This window comes from Physella acuta, unplaced genomic scaffold (genome assembly GCF_028476545.2).
Source record: "Physella acuta isolate Inbredline_101_S28 unplaced genomic scaffold, ASM2847654v3 ptg000946l, whole genome shotgun sequence".
In the NCBI taxonomy this organism is placed as follows: Eukaryota; Metazoa; Mollusca; class Gastropoda; family Physidae; genus Physella; species Physella acuta.
Window position 1 is genome coordinate 1 of NW_026732463.1, and position 18,192 is coordinate 18,192.

The following is an 18,192-nucleotide window of genomic DNA, read 5'->3' on the forward strand; positions in this document are numbered from 1 at the left end:
TTCATGATCATTTATGATTTATATACCTTATAAAGATCTCGACCCAAGTTCCAAAACTGGTTTTTCGTTTGACGAAAGCAGATCAGAACTCAAACAGTGCTATGATTTTTATGACTACCATGCGTATGATTATATCAATAACGATTTTAAATGTAAGTAGGGACTTGGTGGGTTTTTTTTAAGCATTATCTATATACTACTAAAAGTCAAGTTTGTTTACATGTTTGAATATTTATTTTTTTGTTTGTTTGTTTGCCTGATTGACTATTGCTCGTGGTTGCACTCATCGTGGAAAGCTGTAAAATAGTATGTAGGTAGAGAAAAGTTTTTGTTTTAAGACAGACTGTTAATCACAAATTTATTTAAAGACGTTAATTAATTAATTTATTTATTCATAGTTAAATTAACCGTATTTTTTTAAAAAAAGTTAGTACTTTGAATAAACTTTGTGGGGCTAGTATAATAATAAAACTCTTCATGGTAAAGAGCTACAAAACTACTCTCAATCGTGTTGTTATTAAGTTAAATCTATTATTTAAAATTAAATCGAAAAAAAAATTAATGAATAAATAGAATAATTTAAATTATTTCAAAATGATTAAAATTCTTTTGAATTAAATTTTACTTTTTTTTTTCTGTAATCAACTCTAGTTTGCGGCGGCTATTTTCGGGATTTAGAACCAAAAGATGGTGTAGGTTGTGGAAAAGACGAACATTGTGGGTAAGAATAATCGCTAATACCTAAATATTGAAACATGATACATATTTAGCAGTAGTTGGTGACAGTGGCGTAGCGAGGTCGGGTGTCATCCGGTGCGGCACTGGATCCCCCCCCCCCCCCTCCTCCGTAAGAAAAAAAAAAAAAAAAATATATATATATATATATATATATATATATATATATATATATATATATATATATATATATATATATACGAGCCTCATCTTCCCGAGGGTTCGAACTCGAGACTTTTCGGTTTAGCAACCATGAGCTTTACCGACTCGACCACGCCGACCCCTAATATTCCAACAATAATGTACTCTTACACGTCAGCATAATTTGCATTCACATTTTGCTAATTATATTATTCCAACAATTATTCCGTCTTGCAGATTTTGCATTCACATTTTTAGCGTGAGTTCAATTTATCTTTGAATTACCTCCATTGGCAAAATTACTAAGCAGTTTAATTAAATTTTTCTACCGTACTGTTATTATGTTATTAATATGTATCCACTTTTTCTGGGAATATTAACGAAAACGATATTTGACATTGATCCTTTTAATATGTTTTAGCAATGTGCGTGTATTTAATATTCTCTTTACGTTATGCAAAATTGTACAAACAGTGGAAATTATAAAATAGCTCTATGCCGTTATATAAACAAACCCTACTCTATTACTTATAATAAGACACTGCGGTGCACTGAAAAGCACAGCATGGTGCGTAGTTTACTTTTATAGTCCCAAAATCTATAGCGATGACGGACGGAAGGACAGACACAGCCCGCTTATATTATACTAGCTGCATCCCGTGCTCCACCACGGCAAATCTTTTTAAAATGTACCAACTTTGGAACAGAACAAAACAAACAAAAACACAACACAAACACAAACAAAACACAACCACAACCACAACACAACAACATTACAACCACAACACAATCACAACACAACCAAAAAACACAACCACAACCACAACACAACCACAACACAACCACAACACAACCACAACCACAACACAACCACAACACAACCACAATCACAACACACGGTAAATCTTTTTTAAATGTACCAAGTTGGGAACAGAACAAAACTAAATACAACACAAACGAACGCAAAGAAAAAACAAAAACGAAAAAACAAACACAACACTCAACATAAACTCAATTTAAATGTAATCATAAAGGCATATTGCTCACAGTCTATTCCGTAGCGCCAAATCGCGCCCTTTCCGAGCGCCGGCGGAAAATTTCGATTTACACCCTCCCACCTCCCTCAAACTTTCGATTTCCACCCCCCCCCCCCTCTTGCTACGCCTCTGTTATAAAACCCCTAGCTTTTTCGCAAATAAATTAAAGGCAGTATTTAGAATATCCGTGTTTTACCGACCATATTGCACTTTATAAATTCATGCATTTTTTTCAGTACTTTTAAAAATTTACAATAAAGTTTCATGACTAAAACCATTGCGCACCTAATGAACGTGATGACTTAATATAGTAATGGAGAATAGTTGATTAAAAATTATAATTAGTAAACAGTACATTCAGTGAATAAAATAAATAAAAGATAGCCTTTTATCAATCAATGCTAATAATAATATTCCAACAATAATGTACTCTTACACTCTTAGATTTTTCTACCGTACTGTCATTATGTTATTAATATGTATCCACTCTTTCTGGGAATATTAACGAAAACGATATTTGACATTGATCCTTTTAATATGTTTTAGCAATGTACGTGTATTAAATATTCTCTTTACGTTATGCAAAATTGTACAAACAGTGGAAATTATAAAATAGCTCTATGCCGTTATATAAACAAACCCTACTCTATTACTTATAATAAGACACTGCGGTGCACTGAAAAGCACAGCATGGTGCGTAGTTTACTTTTATAGTCCCAAAATCTATAGCGATGACGGACGGAAGGACAGACACAGCCCGCTTATATTATAGACTAGCTGTATCCCGTGCTCCGCCACGGTAAATCTGTTTTAAATGTACCATCTTGGGAACAGAACAAAACTAAACACAACACAAACGAACGCAAAAAAAAAAAAAAACGAAAAAACAAACATGACACTCATAACATAAACACAATTTAAATGCAATCATAAAGGCATAGTGCTCACAGTCTAGCCCGTAGCGCCAAAATCGCGCCCTTTCCGAGCGCCGCCGAACGCGTCTGACACAGTGAATGACTATAAAACGGAGGCGTAGCGACCCTTTCCGGCGCCCGGGGAAAAACTTTCGATTTGACTTCCTCCCCCCTAAAACTAACGATTTGCACCCCCTCTCCTCAAAATTTCAATTTCTACCCCACCCCTTAAACTTTCGATTTTCACCCCCCCCCCCCCCTCCCCTTTCAGACTTTCGATTTGCATCACTTTTGATTTGAAATTCCCCCCGCTCAAACTGTTGATTTGCACCCCCCTCAAACTTTCGATTTCACCCCCCCCCACCCCCCCACCCCCCCGCAATTTTTTACAACCCACTTTGGCGCCCCCTTAGGTCGGCAACCGGGGACATATGTTCCCCCCCCCCCTCTCTACGCCTCTCCTATAAAACCCCCAGCAGTATTTAAAATATCCGTGTTTTACCTACCATATTATATCACTTTATCAATTCACGCATTTTTTTTCCCCAGTACTTTAAATTTTAAAAATTTACAATAGAGTTTCATAACTAAAACCATTGCGCACCTAATGAACGTGATAATTAATATAATCATGGAGAATAGTTTATTAAAAATTATAATTAGTAAACAGTACATTCAGTGAATAAAATAAATAAAAGATAGCCTTTTATCAATCAATGCTAATTATAATACTCCAACAATAATGTACTCTTACACGTCTGCATAATTTGCATTCACATTTTGCTAATTATATTATTCCAACAATTTTTCCGTCTTGCAGATTTTGCATTTACATTTTAAGCGTGAGTTCAATGTATTTTTTTAAATTACCTCCCTTGGCAAAATTACTAAACCGTTTAATTAGATTTTTCTACCCTACTGTTATTATGTTATTAAAATGTATCCTTTTTTTCTAGGAATACTAAGGAAAACAATATTTGACATTGATCCTTTTAATACGTTTTAGCAATTTGCGTGTATTTAATATTTTCTTTACGTTATGCAAAAAAGTAAAAACTGTGGCAATTATAAAATAGCTCTATGCCGTTATATAAACAAACCCCACTTAAAATAAGCCACTGCGGTGCACTGAAAAGCACAGCATGGTGCGGAGTTTACTTTTATAGTCCCAAAATCTACAGCGATGACGGACGGACGGACAGACACAGCCCGTGAACTAGCAAGTATGTGTATATGCATGTGTATATGTATTCACATATTTTTAGCGCAATTTCCATTCTGGAGAATTGCGTTTATTAACCCGTCATTTCTGGATGGATGAATGTATGAATGAATGGATGGATGGATGGATGGATGTATGAATGTGTGTCCGCAGCTTTAAGTCGTATCTCCTCCTCAACGAAGCAATATCGAGGACTAGTTCCAAAAGCAATTATGTTAAGCAAGTTACGAGGATGAACATAGGCCATAAAAATTCCGGGTTTCTTTCATGGATTTCCCGGAAAAGCCAAAAAACCTCGAAGAATGCAGTTTTTTGCCCATATCTCGGCAACCAGACCACTTAGCGACTTGAAACATGTACCAATCGATTCCTGCCATAATTTAAAACAATATTGACGAAGAAAGTTTTCAAAAATATCATTTCGTTCGGTCACAAAAAAAAAATTGAATTAATTAAAATTTGGACCAAATTAGTAGGCATTTTTATCCAACCGCACCACACTCGTCATCACGTTCAATAGCTGCGCCATCACGTTCAATGGCTGCGTCATCACGTTCAGTAGCTAGGCGTGCAATGGTTTTTAGTCATGTAACTCTATTGTAAATAAAACATGTATTTTAACCAATGGTTTTACTAACCCTGCTCTTGATTTACGCTACGACAGAGCTATTTTTAGATAACATAAGGAAATTGCGCTAAAATTGTCACCAGACTTTTTAATTACCTTGTTTTCTACTGGATGTATTTTATTTTTACCCCCCCCCCCTAACCCATAGATGGAATAAGATCTAGTTTATAACGATTATCAACCAAACCATTTTCGTTGCCCATATATATTGCAACGTTGCGTTGATGTAACTCCCCTCCCCCCCCCCCCCTTTGTCACCCCATCGGTGATTTCTTATAAATGTGCTCAGCTAATACTAACGATTTGTATCGATATTAAGTTATAAATTCAGCTGGATGTTGCATGTTTTATTTATCATTAGCAGGTTTACGTCATGGTGTCATCCCCCCCCCCTCCACCCGTGTCGGGATTTGTCCACTTTGCTCTTAAAACACTATTTAATTCACTCTAATTAATCATTTAATTAAATGAAATTAGTAATTTTCTGTATATGTTTTGCCTTGCTGTCACCCCCTAAATGGTGTCACCCGGTGCGGTGCGACCACCCCCCCCCCCCCCCATTACGCCTCTGGCTGGTGAAGAAGTTGAGGAAGAGGGTTGGTAAGTAGGTCACAAACCTGTTCTATGGCTCATGCAGGTTTTATTGAGCCGTAGAACTGGTTGGTGACCTACTTACCAGCCCTATTCTTACATTACGTATTATCACTAGCACATATGATAAAGAGAAAAGAATTTGCTACATGACAAAGTAGGAATGGTTGTCTGAAGAGGAATGCTACATTGCATTATGTTTTATAGAGATCAGGAGTAAGATGTATTTAAAAACATAATTTTTAAAACAGCGTGTTTCTAAAAGAGAACACAATAACACAATATTTAGAAATTATAAAGAAGGAATAGAGTTGATGCCATTTTAACATATGTATATATAAACACAGCGGCAGTGTTTCTTTCAGACTTTTTTCTGCGGGAATTTTCTTCGCCCCAACCCTACCCCACCCGAAGAGGTGCCTGAAAGAAACTCTGCATAGATGTAATCTTCTTAAAGTATTACAAACGTCCTCGCCAGATAGCGCAGGAAGGGGTCGCTAATTTTCTAAATAAACTATATTTAAATCGAGGGGGAGGGGGCGGCAGTTAACTTTGTTTTAGAGGGGGGGGGGGGAACACGAAGAAGTGCTTGAAAGAAACTCTGCACAGCAATATATATTCTTTTAAAATTGTATTTTCATAAGTCATAAGTAAAATGTGCTTAAAATATAAAGCCTGAATTTTTCTGAAAAGAAAAATCATTGTTTATTCTGTTACTTAACTCGTTGTGCCTAAAACAAAACACCAGCCGCCATCAGGTTTAATCAAGCGCTTTATAAAGCGGTGTGTTGGACATTCTCTGACCAACAAATCAGCACCTTATAATGCCCAGTCACTGTAAACACACAGAACACACTAATGGGAAATAACCATAATTTAACAGAAAGGACGTTATAATCAGCACGACATAACGAAACAATAAATAAAAATACATTACGCAACAGATTGTACTGTAGGAATATACTTTTTTTTTCGTTGCTAAGAACCACAATGAATAAATTAGAGTGTTAAAACATGTATAAAACATCAGGTTCGAAAGTAATAAAAAGAGATAAATTACATACAACAACGTAACTATTTTCCTTTTTTTTTAAATTTTCTTTTCAGGAGAGTACGGTGTGTTTTGGCTACTGGTTGTGGCGTCATGAAAGACATGTTTTGCCGCAGATATGCTGGACGTGAAGCCTTAAAGTGGTATCGAATTTGTCAAGAAAGAGGGGATTTTGAACGTTGTCAATTCGGTATTACATTAAATTTTACATTAAGTTATATGGCAAAGATATACAATACACCACACTAAAGACACTACAGTACGGAAGACTATAAATGAGAATGGGTTACAGTTTACACAAAACTTGATTAGACCAGCCTATACATTTCAAACTATTAAAAAAAAAACGTCCCAGTCGTGACTAGCCAAGATAGGCTTCCATGCGGGTGGCACGGGTTCTAGACGCATCATGTCAATGTTAAATGTTTTTTTTTTTCAATTTTGGTTATAGATGTGAATGATAAAGTTGCCTATCGGAACTTGGCGGGATACAGGGCAGGTGAAGTAGAGTTCACCTGATTCTTGGTCCTTAGCATATGACGTGGATAGTGTGGTCAGATCCATGCTCGACCGAAATCTTTTTTTTTAACGATAAAACATTTTGTCTGAGACTGGGCGGAACACTAGGCAGGTGAAGTAGAATTGGTTAGGTGTATAGTTCACCTGTGGCGTCAGCATATAAAGAGATTGTGTTGTCAGACCCATCGGTGTTTTTAAAAGACAAAAACGTCTGCGGTGTGGCGTCTTTTTGAATGTGGGGTCTGGTTTTTAGTGACGATAAGTGACAGACGTGATGTTTTTTTTTTATGGATGACCCACGAAACACACAGTTATCCAAGGAATGACGGGTAGTCTAGTATAGTACTAAAATCAAAAACTTTATTTATTTCTTATTTTTTGTCTGTTCTGATTGATGAGAGTATCTGCACACTATGTAGGACTTTAAAAAACGCAATTATATTGGTAATATTTTTCTTATTTTCCTTAATTGTTATAGGCTACAATTTTTTTAAGACGTTAATTAATCATTGATGCATTCATTTGTAGAAACTGCTCCTTAAATATTTTATTTTTACAAAAATTAAAAACTTTGATGGAATTTATCAAAATTAAACACTATTTATAGCTGTGAACTAAATTTAAGTTTAAACAAAAATTAATTAGTTAAAAAAAACAAATGTACAAAAATAATAAATCAGTGAGTTTCTTTGTTAAACTATTTACTATCTTAAGTCCTTAAATATTTGAAATAAATCTACCTATAAACTAGACTTCAGCCATTTTTCGTCTGTCCATAGATTCTATCTACATTTTAAATCTAGAATTTAGGCCAATAACACAGTGAATAAATTACTTTCTTTACAAAATTATTTCAGGCCTTAATAATTTATATGAATCTTTGTTTTTTAGCAATTTAATTTAGAATAATATTCGCGCAATTTTTCCTTTCTTCCGCTGGCTAAGTAAAATAACTCAACATTTTTTCACCCAATTCTATGTGCATAGATGGCCGAAATGATAGTGTAATAGACACCATGTAGGTGGTACGGGTTGGAAACTTATATTGTAAATGTTAACATTTTTTTTACGGTTCCCTTAAAGAAAATGCCGAGTGGGAAATCGCAAACTCATTATTATTAGTTTGACGTTAGCTTTATTATTAACTAGAATACCCGTCATCCGTTGGATAACTGTGGGTTTCGGGGGTCATCCATCAAAAAACATCACGTCTGTCAGTCAGAGGCATAGCGACCCTTCCCGGCGCCCGGGGACAAAGTTTTCGATTTGAACCCCCCCCCCTCAAACTTTTGATGTGCACCCCCCCCCCCCTCTCAAACTTTCAATTTGAACCCCCCTCAACCTATCAATTTATTTTTCCAAACCATTTTGGCGCCCCAACATATGTCCCCCCCCCCTTCCCCCCTCCACCTCCCCACCCCCCCCCTTCCCCCCCCCCCCCGCCTCCCCTCCCCACCCCCCGCCTCCCCTCCCCTCCCCACCCCCCGCCTCCCCTCCCCTACCGCCCCCCCCCTCCTCGGTACGCTACTGCAGTGTCACTTATCGTCACAAAAACAGACCCCACATTCAAATATGTTTTTTTATCTTTTAAAAACACCGAAAACACCGATTTCGGACTATCCCTTCATAAACTGACGTCACAGGTGACCTACTCAACTCTACTTCACCTGCCCAGTGTCCTGCCAAGTCTCAGACAACATGTTTTTATCGTTTAAAAAACAATTCCAGCCGAGCATGTATCTGACCACACTATCCTTTCATATGCTTAGGACAAAGAAACAGATGAACTCTACTTCACCTGCCCTGTATCTTGCCAAGTTCAGATAGGCAACGTTATCATTCACATCTAAAAAAAAAATTGAAAAAAAAAATTTCATTGACATATTGGTCTAGAACCCGTGCCTCCTGCATGAGAGCTGACTACGCTACCATTTTAGCTATTTACTCGTGACGTCACAAGTGAATTTTTATACTATACTATGTGTCTCCTTATGCAACTTGATTTACGCGTATAGATTCTAGATCTAGATCTAAAAATAAGTCTAGTAGTACTAACTTTCAAATTAAATTTTATCTTAAATAAGCCAAACAAAGATTTATATAAAATAATTAAGGCCTGAAATAGATTCTAGATGTAGAATTTACATTGAATCTAGTGACCTACATCTAGGCTAGATCTAGATCTAGGCTAGATTCATAAATTTCCTTCGATAGCTGATCTTTAGATCTAGAGAAATTTATCGTAAAACTAAATGAAAAAGACAGTTGAAAATTGATATAAGTGTTGGAACGTAATAAATACAGCAAACGGACGTATTGTTAAAGTTATGACCGACAGAAAATTAGATTTAGAACGCGTTAAACTTTTGAATGGGAACACAATTTTCTTCAATAGACGCCGCCATTTTATTGTACTAAAGAGTAAACAAAAACCTGTGACGTCACGGTCCCGCCGAGTCTAGTGGCTTTTCAAATATTTTTAAAAAAAATGGGTTATTCTGCATAGGAATAAATCAATAAATTAATTAACGTCTTTAAATAAATTTGTGATCAACAGTCTGTCTGCATTAAAAAATTATTCTCTACCTGCATACCATTTTACAGCTTTCCAGATAGAGTCGAACATATCACAATTTTCGATCAGGCAAACAAATAAATATTCAAACATGTAAACAAAGTTGACTTTTAGTAGTATATAGATTAATTAATTTTTTATTTAACTAAGGTTTAAGCTCAGAAAATACTATAGAAAAAAAAACGATTGTTTTTTAAAAGACAAGAACTTGAGGTGAGGTTTCTTTTCGTCACCAAAAGCCAGAACGTTTAAAAGCTTCACATATCTGTCCACTATGCCATCATTGCAACTTAAACAAAAAAAATTAAAATATTTTATAAACTAGGACTGCTATAAAGACCTTGATAATTTTCATTAAAATTTAGAGAAAGTTTTATTTTTACAAATATAAAATAATGGCTAAAATTCAGTTTCCGAAATTATCGGGGGAAAAAAGCAGAATCGTCACCATTATTCATTTGTCTCACACTGTCAGGAAAATTCGAGGCTAACCCCCTGAGGGAAATGTTGTTTATGGACGAGCCCTAATGTAAAATTGTGTAATTAGTAGATCCAGAGGCGTCGCAAGGCGGGGGAGGGTGGTGCGGACGGCACCGGTTGACCCATTAAAGGGGCGACACCAAGACAAAAAAAATGCAAAATATATAGAATAAATGTTGTTTTCTTTTGCCAGTTCAATTAATATTGATTAGAGTTAAAAAGTATTTTAAGTACATAATTTCATTCATAACAAGGGAGGGTGGGGGTGGCAACATGGCGCAACCTGCTAACTACAGAGAAAACAATGCTACACCCAGCTGTATTAACAGCTGACTATAGATAAACATCAATAGATTAAATGTAAACACTTTAAAGATTTTACCGGGGGGAGGGGGGAATTCAAAGTATTCGGGGATGGCGATGATCTAAAATTTAATTTGTTTGTAGCTGTCATAATTAAATTAACCCTTATACGATTACAATGCATCATTCATATTCTGTATAGGATTTGAAGGTGTAAAACACCAACAACTGTAAAAGTTTATGTTAATAATTTATAACGATTTCAATTGTATACTTAGTACAGTATAAGAACATGTAAAAATGTTCAAAATAAATATTAAAGCTGTCTTTATCCTTAATATGTGTTGATTTAGTAAAATATAAAATGGAATCATTGTGTAAAATGGTATGCTGCACACTATGGCAATAATTTGGTGGATTTAAAAAAAAATAATGTATTTAAAACAAAAAACAGATATACAACAGTCTTATTCCGGATAAAAATAATGTTTATTATTGGTTCTTAAGGTATAGACCCTAGGAATGATCTCCCTGTACCTGGCTTAAAAAACAAGCATCACATGCGTTGCTACAACCTCAGCAATAGCATGGGTGCGGCCTTCTCGGTGAATGGGCAGCAAAGTGCGTTACAGAAAGGTAAATGTTTTCGTATTTTTATCTTGTTTTGTTGAAAGAAGAAAAAACTAAGACTCAGCAAAGTGCGTTACAGAAAGGTTATGTTCTCGTATTTCTTTCTTGTTTTGTTGAAAGGAAAAAAACTAAGACTCAGCAAAGTACGTTACAGAAAGGTAATGTTCTCGTATTTTTTTCTTGTTTTGTTGAAAGAAAAAAAAAATTAAGACCCAGCAAAGTACGTTACAGAAAGGTAATGTTCTCGTATTTTTTTCTTGTTTTGTTGAAGAAGAAAAAACTAAGACTCGGCAAAGTGCGTTACAGAAAGGTTATGTTCTCGTATTTCTTTCTTGTTTTGTTGAAAGGAAAAAAAACTAAGACTCAGCAAAGTACGTTACAGAAAGGTAATGTTCTCGTATTTTTTTATTGTTTTGTTGAAAGAAAAAAAAACTAAGACTCAGCAAAGTACGTTACAGAAAGGTAATGTTCTCGTATTTTTTTCTTGTTTTGTTGAAAGAAAAAAAAAATTAAGACCCAGCAAAGTACGTTACAGAAAGGTAATGTTCTCGTATTTTTTTCTTGTTTTGTTGAAGAAGAAAAAACTAAGACTCGGCAAAGTGCGTTACAGAAAGGTTATGTTCTCGTATTTCTTTCTTGTTTTGTTGAAAGGAAAAAAAACTAAGACTCAGCAAAGTACGTTACAGAAAGGTAATGTTCTCGTATTTTTTTATTGTTTTGTTGAAAGAAAAAAAAACTAAGACTCAGCAAAGTACGTTACAGAAAGGTAATGTTCTCGTATTTTTTTCTTGTTTTGTTGAAAGAAAAAAAAAATTAAGACCCAGCAAAGTACGTTACAGAAAGGTAATGTTCTCGTATTTTTTTCTTGTTTTGTTGAAGAAGAAAAAACTAAGACTCAGCAAAGTGCGTTACATAAAGGTAATGTTCTCGTATTTTTTCTTGTTTTGTTGAAGAAGAAAAAACTAAGACTCAGCAAAGTGCGTTACAGAAAGGTAATGTTCTCGTATTTTTTTCTTGTTTTGTTGAAAGAAGAAAAAACTAAGACTCAGCAAAGTGCGTTACAGAAAGGTAAATGTTCTCGTAGTTTTTCTTGTTTTGTAGAAAAAAAAGAACCTTTTAAAACTCTGGATCGTTGTCCTACTCAAGCAATATCAAAATATTTTGGTGTTGAGAGCTTGCCATCAATGCAGTATAGAACACATTTTGTTGCAATATCATCTCCATAAACATATGAAAAGTTGCAACAAATTAATCAGTATAAAAATAATTATTCACTTATAAATTGTATTAAACAAAAACAAACACAACAGCAAGAATATCTCATTTTGACTTTATTTCTACGAGTGATACAGAATTTTATTTCTATCTATAATCTTTTTTAAAAAATGTTGTCAGATCTATCTAATTAATTATTGAAAAAAAAATTAATAATCAATAGTTTAATTTCATTCCTTAAACATTACTTCAGGGGTTCCCAACCCTGTGCCCGCGGGCGCCATGGCGCCCGCTGAACGTTTCGTATGTGCCCGCCTCTCACTATTCGACAGAAACAGAATTTTTTTCATAAACATTATTTTAAAATATGATTTATTTTTATTCGTTTGTTACAGTTTTAAGTTTTGTTTTGACTGCCTAGGTTTATTAAATATGTTCTATATGACCCAACTTGTCTAGCGGCGAGCCAGTCTGCACTATTTAGTAACTATTTAAGTTTTGTAAATACATTTCTCTGTGTGTATGCAATTTGAAAAAAAATGCCAAATAATTTTATTATTTTGAAACATTTTTGTTTATTATTTATTAATACAATATAACTATAAGAAAATAAGAAAATAAATTATGGGAAAATGACAAGTTATGGAAGGAGTTTGTCGATTTAAAATAGGTGGTGCCCGCCCCCTTACCGATATTTTAGAATGTGCTATAGAGTAAAAAAAAGGTTGGGAACCCCTGCATTACTGAGTTGTGTACATAACAATGATGGTATACGCAGCCATCGGTATTTTTTAAAAAAATATTGAGTTATCGTTATAATCGTAATAACTAAGTGTCAATTAAAGTATTATGCAAAATTCTCAAAGGTATAATAACACTAAAAATTTAAAAATTATTCAAAGTATAGTTATTAAGAAGAAAAACAGTTTAACTTCAGCTTGTGCAAACATATCCTAAAGATTTTAAACAGGTTTGATTATTGACTTAAATGTTGATGATGTTTAAATATTATATTTATATTTTGTCATTTAATGTTATTTTGTTATCCATTGTACAGGAAACTCTTGGGTTGTGTTAGTGGCAGTGTTGATCAACACTAGTTATTCGTCTGGCTGAGACGTCAACAAATCACACAATATGTATTTTTTAAAACTCAAATAACAATTTATAAATAAGGTAACATTAAAAAATCAACACAATATATCTATTACATCATATACAGATCTAGGCCTAAATGGGAAATAAACACAATAAAATCTTCAGATATTATTAAGAATTATCAAATTAAAATTTATAAACACAATTTTATACTCTTTGTTTTTGATTTTACCATAATTACTGTTATTATTGATACATGTATACTAAAAATTGTGAATTGTGTAGGTCCCATATTTAGTAAAAGACTTGGGGAGAAAGAAAATGATTGAAAGCCTGAATAGAGTTAATAAATATTTATATTTAGTTTCCTCAGCAATTTTCAAATAAGCGTAACAACTTATGAAACCAGACGACGATAGAAAGTGAAAAATATATTTAGTAGGCCTGAAATTACTTTTTTTGTTCTATCAAACTTATGTTCAAATGCAAGTTTATAGATCAATGGAGTACTAAAACAACATTGCTTATGAACTAAAGCATCTTTTTTATTACTTCATGTTTTATATTAAACTAGCGTACCAGTCCCCGCGCGTTACCGCGAGAAAAGAAGAGAGTCCGACGAAATATATAAGAAGGGTTTCATCCATATATCCTTTATTCTTAGACGCGTGACCTTGTTTTTTAACAGTTAGTTATTTAAATGTATACAATGCCTGCGCTTCGGTCATAAATATCAGGGTTTACCTTCACTACCGCAAGTGTACATTAATCACTCATCGAAATAATGATGTAGATCACCTTTTGGTGACCGCCCATGTGTCAGGGACGTAGAGGGTCGCTCTCAGGAGCCCCCCCCCCCCCGATTACATTACCACATAGGCGCAGCGTACGGCCACTGTCTCCTTAAAATTAGCAGGCGCCATCGTGCCAAATAGCTTCCTGTTAACAATAATGCAGATTTCGTCATTCGGTAAAGTAACACAAATGAACAAAACAATTTCTTTAACACGAAACAAAAAAATTTGACGTGTTTTTAACATCAGTGTGACTTATGCAATATTTTAGCGTTAGTAATGGTCTATTATTAGATGCTCGATCTCAATTTCTGATTGCATTTTCTAAAAATAGATGTTAGTTGCATCATTCGCAAAGTGACGAAACTGTTTGGAAATATCCCAGTTAATAATCTAACATGGTCAATTTTTTTAATTATCAAAATAAAACGTATTACATGGCCCTCAGCAGCCCATATGAGCCTTTGGGGGCCGAAACAGAAATTATTTGCAGCCAAATCGCACCCTACCAGGGCGCCGGCGGACACGCCTGATTCAATTTAGTAAGCGTTTGTAACGCCCCATCCAATCCATTGTCTATCACACTGTTTAGACCGAACGTAGTCGCCATAGCGCTCATGGGAAAGACTAGGGCGCCAAATCGCATCCTGCCGGGGGTCCGCCCATGCAAATTTAAATCCCCCCCCCCAACACCTTGGAGTATTCTAATGAACTCGCCAAAATTTGATGGCCTTTCGGATAAATTGTGTGAAACTGCAATCGACTTATATTTGTATATAACTTATATAGAGAGAAAACAAATCGCGCCCTGCAGGGGCGCCACTCTTGCAAATTTGGAACTGTTTTTTTTGCGCAGAAAACTCCCTATAAATATTCTCAACGTTATCCTAAAGTTTCATAGCGATCATGTAAACGGTGTCACTGCAATTCACTTTTATTATTGTTGTATATTTTATATAGAGAAAAATCGCACCCTCCCAAGGCGGCGCCCTAACGAAATTAAAAATAATGATTTTACCGAACCCTTTCCCAGAGAGTTATAATGAGGTCACCAAAGTCTCATGCCTATCGGATGAACGGTGTTAAACAGCAATCTACTTGTATTTGCATATACCGTATATAGAGAAAAGTAGCACCCTTCCGTGGTGCCGCCCTTGCAAATTAAAAAAAAAAAGTATTTGCAGAATCCCTCCAGGTAGAGTTCTAATCAACTTCCCAAAGTCTCATGCCTATCGGATGAATGGTGTCAAACAAAATTCGACTTTTATTTTTATATACTTATATAGAGAAAAATCAAATCGCTCCCTGCCGGGGAAACACCCCTGCGAATTTGAAACCTCCCCAGGAATATTTTCAACAACTTCCCAAAATTTCATGGCGATGTAATGAGAGGTGTAGTAATGCATAAAAGACAAACAGACAGACAGATACACAGACATACATCCATTGCTTTTTATATAGATAGATAAGTAATCCTGATGGGAAAAAATATCTTAATCAATTTAAGTATCAGTAGTTAAAGATGCAGAAAAAAGCTTCTCATTGGATTTAAAAAACATCATTGACACGACATGCGGACATTTTTTCGCATGTTCCTAGCTTATCATAGGAATTTTGTATGAGTTTGTCAACAATTGTAGATAACTACAACACTCTTCTCAATAATTTTTACACGAGTAAGTTTTTCCTTAAACTGCTGCATCTACAACTCCGATTTTAATTGGAGAATAGCAATGAAAGGTAAGCAACTCTGTATCTTAGAAGACGGTTTAGTTATTGGTGTTAGTGAACTTTTCTTCCAAAATATTTAGTACGCATGTTAGCTTCATTGGAAAGTTTAAAACATTCTTTTTCGTTTTTAACTACTATTTTTGTAGAAAAAAAGCTGCCCTACCTTAATATAAAATAAGCCTAACCTTTTACTCTACTACTAAAAAGCTACCAAATAGGTAGCATATAAATAATTTAAGTAAATATAATTAAAGAATTAGCAAACAATTAAGTATGGATATAGAGAACATCAATAACACGACATTGGCTATTTTTGCTAGTTTTTACTTTCTCGTATACGGATCTGGCCTATAAAGTAAGTAATGTTATCATGCAAAAAAATTGAAATAAATATTTTCACAAATCTCGACGTATTAGACCTCCCTGAGTTGGAAAAAAGTAAATTTTACACTACTGACTGTATGTCTATAAGTGTGTGTACCTGTGTGTGTCTGTGAACATAGAGAAGAATTGAAACTAAGGGCAGGGAACTCTGTATCTCAGATGTATCCTTAGTTATTCGTGTTACAGAACTTTTCAGTAGAGAGTTGCTTTCTTTACTAAAGCACTTCCCCTTTCTATACAACGACAATATTTTAATTTTCCCTTCGAAATTTTTTGTTGCTCGTTAATTGTTGTCCACTTTTTTTCAAATTGTTACTCTAGTTCATAGCAACTAAAAAGTTGCTATTCAGATTTGTATGTGGTGGGGTTTGGTATGAATCAATGTGTGTTTGTGTCATTAGCATAAGTTGACCTTACTTGTAAGTTCTAGTTTGGATGATATAATTAGTTCAGAGCAAAATATTTCATCCGCCCCCATTTACTGTCAGGTTTGAAAGGGTTACAATCATACGTGTATTGGGTTGTCGAAAGTCTTCCAAGATTTATCAACAAAATACACCTTCAAAAATCAGGTTGAACCTATTATGAATTCCAATGGTAATTTGCAAAAGAAAAATCACCCAGAAAAACTAGCACTCTGATCATCATTATCTTTTGAAGGAATGGTGTGGTCAGCACTATGCCCAGCCGACTTTACTTTCCTTAACGTAAGTTGGGTAACTATCAGAGCTGGTCGGACGTATTACTTACTTGAACCCAGATTCGAACTCGATACTTTCGGGTTAACAGCCTAGCTCTCTACCACTTTCCCGCTATGTGATAAAATACATAATTTAATGCCGCTGTTAATATGCGTGTTGTTAAAATCTAAGAGATGAACCTTGTCTTAAACTTGTTGAGCCAAACTAGACAATTCTGTTGATGCCCCCGTGGGCCCCGAGTTGGTCCAAACAACAAGGTGTCGGTCTTTCACCCTTCCCCCCCCCCTCCCCCCAGGTCGGGCGTCATGCGATTGGTTAGGTTGTTCACTTCAATTCAAATGACGATCGCCGCATCCGGGTCGAATTGTGCCTAAAGCGTCATATGCGCTGGTTGTGTTTTTTTTCTAGGGAAAGTTTTCTATTGCACGTATTCCACTGTCTTCTCAGTGTATTTGTTTTTCCAAAGAACTATATTGTTTAAACAATTATCATTATGTGAAGATAAGTGAAAGTTTCTACTACCGATGTAAATAAAAGTGTTAGTATAGACAAATAAATAAATATATATATATATATATATATATATATATATATATATATATATATATATATATATATATATATATATATATATATATAAATTTACACGAGATTCAAAAATTTATACTTTTGACAACGTGTATTTGGAGAAATCGAAATGACAATGTAAACGGCGGGTGAGTGTTGTTAATAATTTTAGTTCAATGCTACCTGAATATGTTTAAAAAACACAGGTAATCTTAAAAACATACCTGGAGCTAGAGCTTGAGAAGAATAGGGAAGGTTGCTTCACTATGTTTGCCTTTCTGAATGTAACATTATTTCTGTTCATTGGTAAGTTTTTATTTTTACAAGCTTTTATTTAACTCACTTCCTCGTCAGTCTGTCGTCAGTCGTCAGTCTAGAATAGAAACGCAGGAGTGAAAATTCGGACAGTTCTACTTGACCGATACGATTCACAGTTGGCACGTGGGTCAAGACATGAAGACAATGCAATCTGAAACTAAATTTGTCCCAGAGTCTCTGAGGTCACATGACATGGGAAACATTGCTCTCCGAAGAGCATTAAAAATATAATATTAAAAAAATAACATTTTAGGCGTAACCAACTAAAATTTACCCACGGTATGTTTTACACTAAATACACATTTTAAGTTATTGATAACTTTAACACACTGTTAACGTATGGCAGTGGCGTTGCGAGGAGGGCGGGGTGTGCGGACCGCACCGGGTGATACCATTTAGGGGGATGACACCAAGGCAAAAAATAGTACAATATATAGAGAAAAAAATTTGAAGAGGGGGGGGGGGGGTTGCAAATCGAAAGTTCGAGAGGGGGGGGGTGTGCGAATCGAAAGTTTGACGGGGGGGGGGGGTGCAAATCAAAAATTGAAAGTTTGTCCC

At 35.0% G+C, this 18,192-nt stretch overlaps 1 protein-coding gene across 1 annotated transcript; it reads left to right on the top strand.

Moving 5' to 3' along the window:
• Positions 1-53: 53 nt before the first annotated feature.
• On the top strand, positions 54-13,274 carry LOC131953753 (uncharacterized; the record flags this gene model as incomplete). The annotated part of the gene is given in 5 exon segments (XM_059317106.1): positions 54-152; positions 652-721; positions 6,376-6,509; positions 10,704-10,832; positions 13,099-13,274. Coding segments are annotated over 5 exon segments (491 nt in total), but the record flags the coding sequence as incomplete, so codon positions are not given.
• Between the last annotated feature and the right edge of the window lie 4,918 nt (positions 13,275-18,192).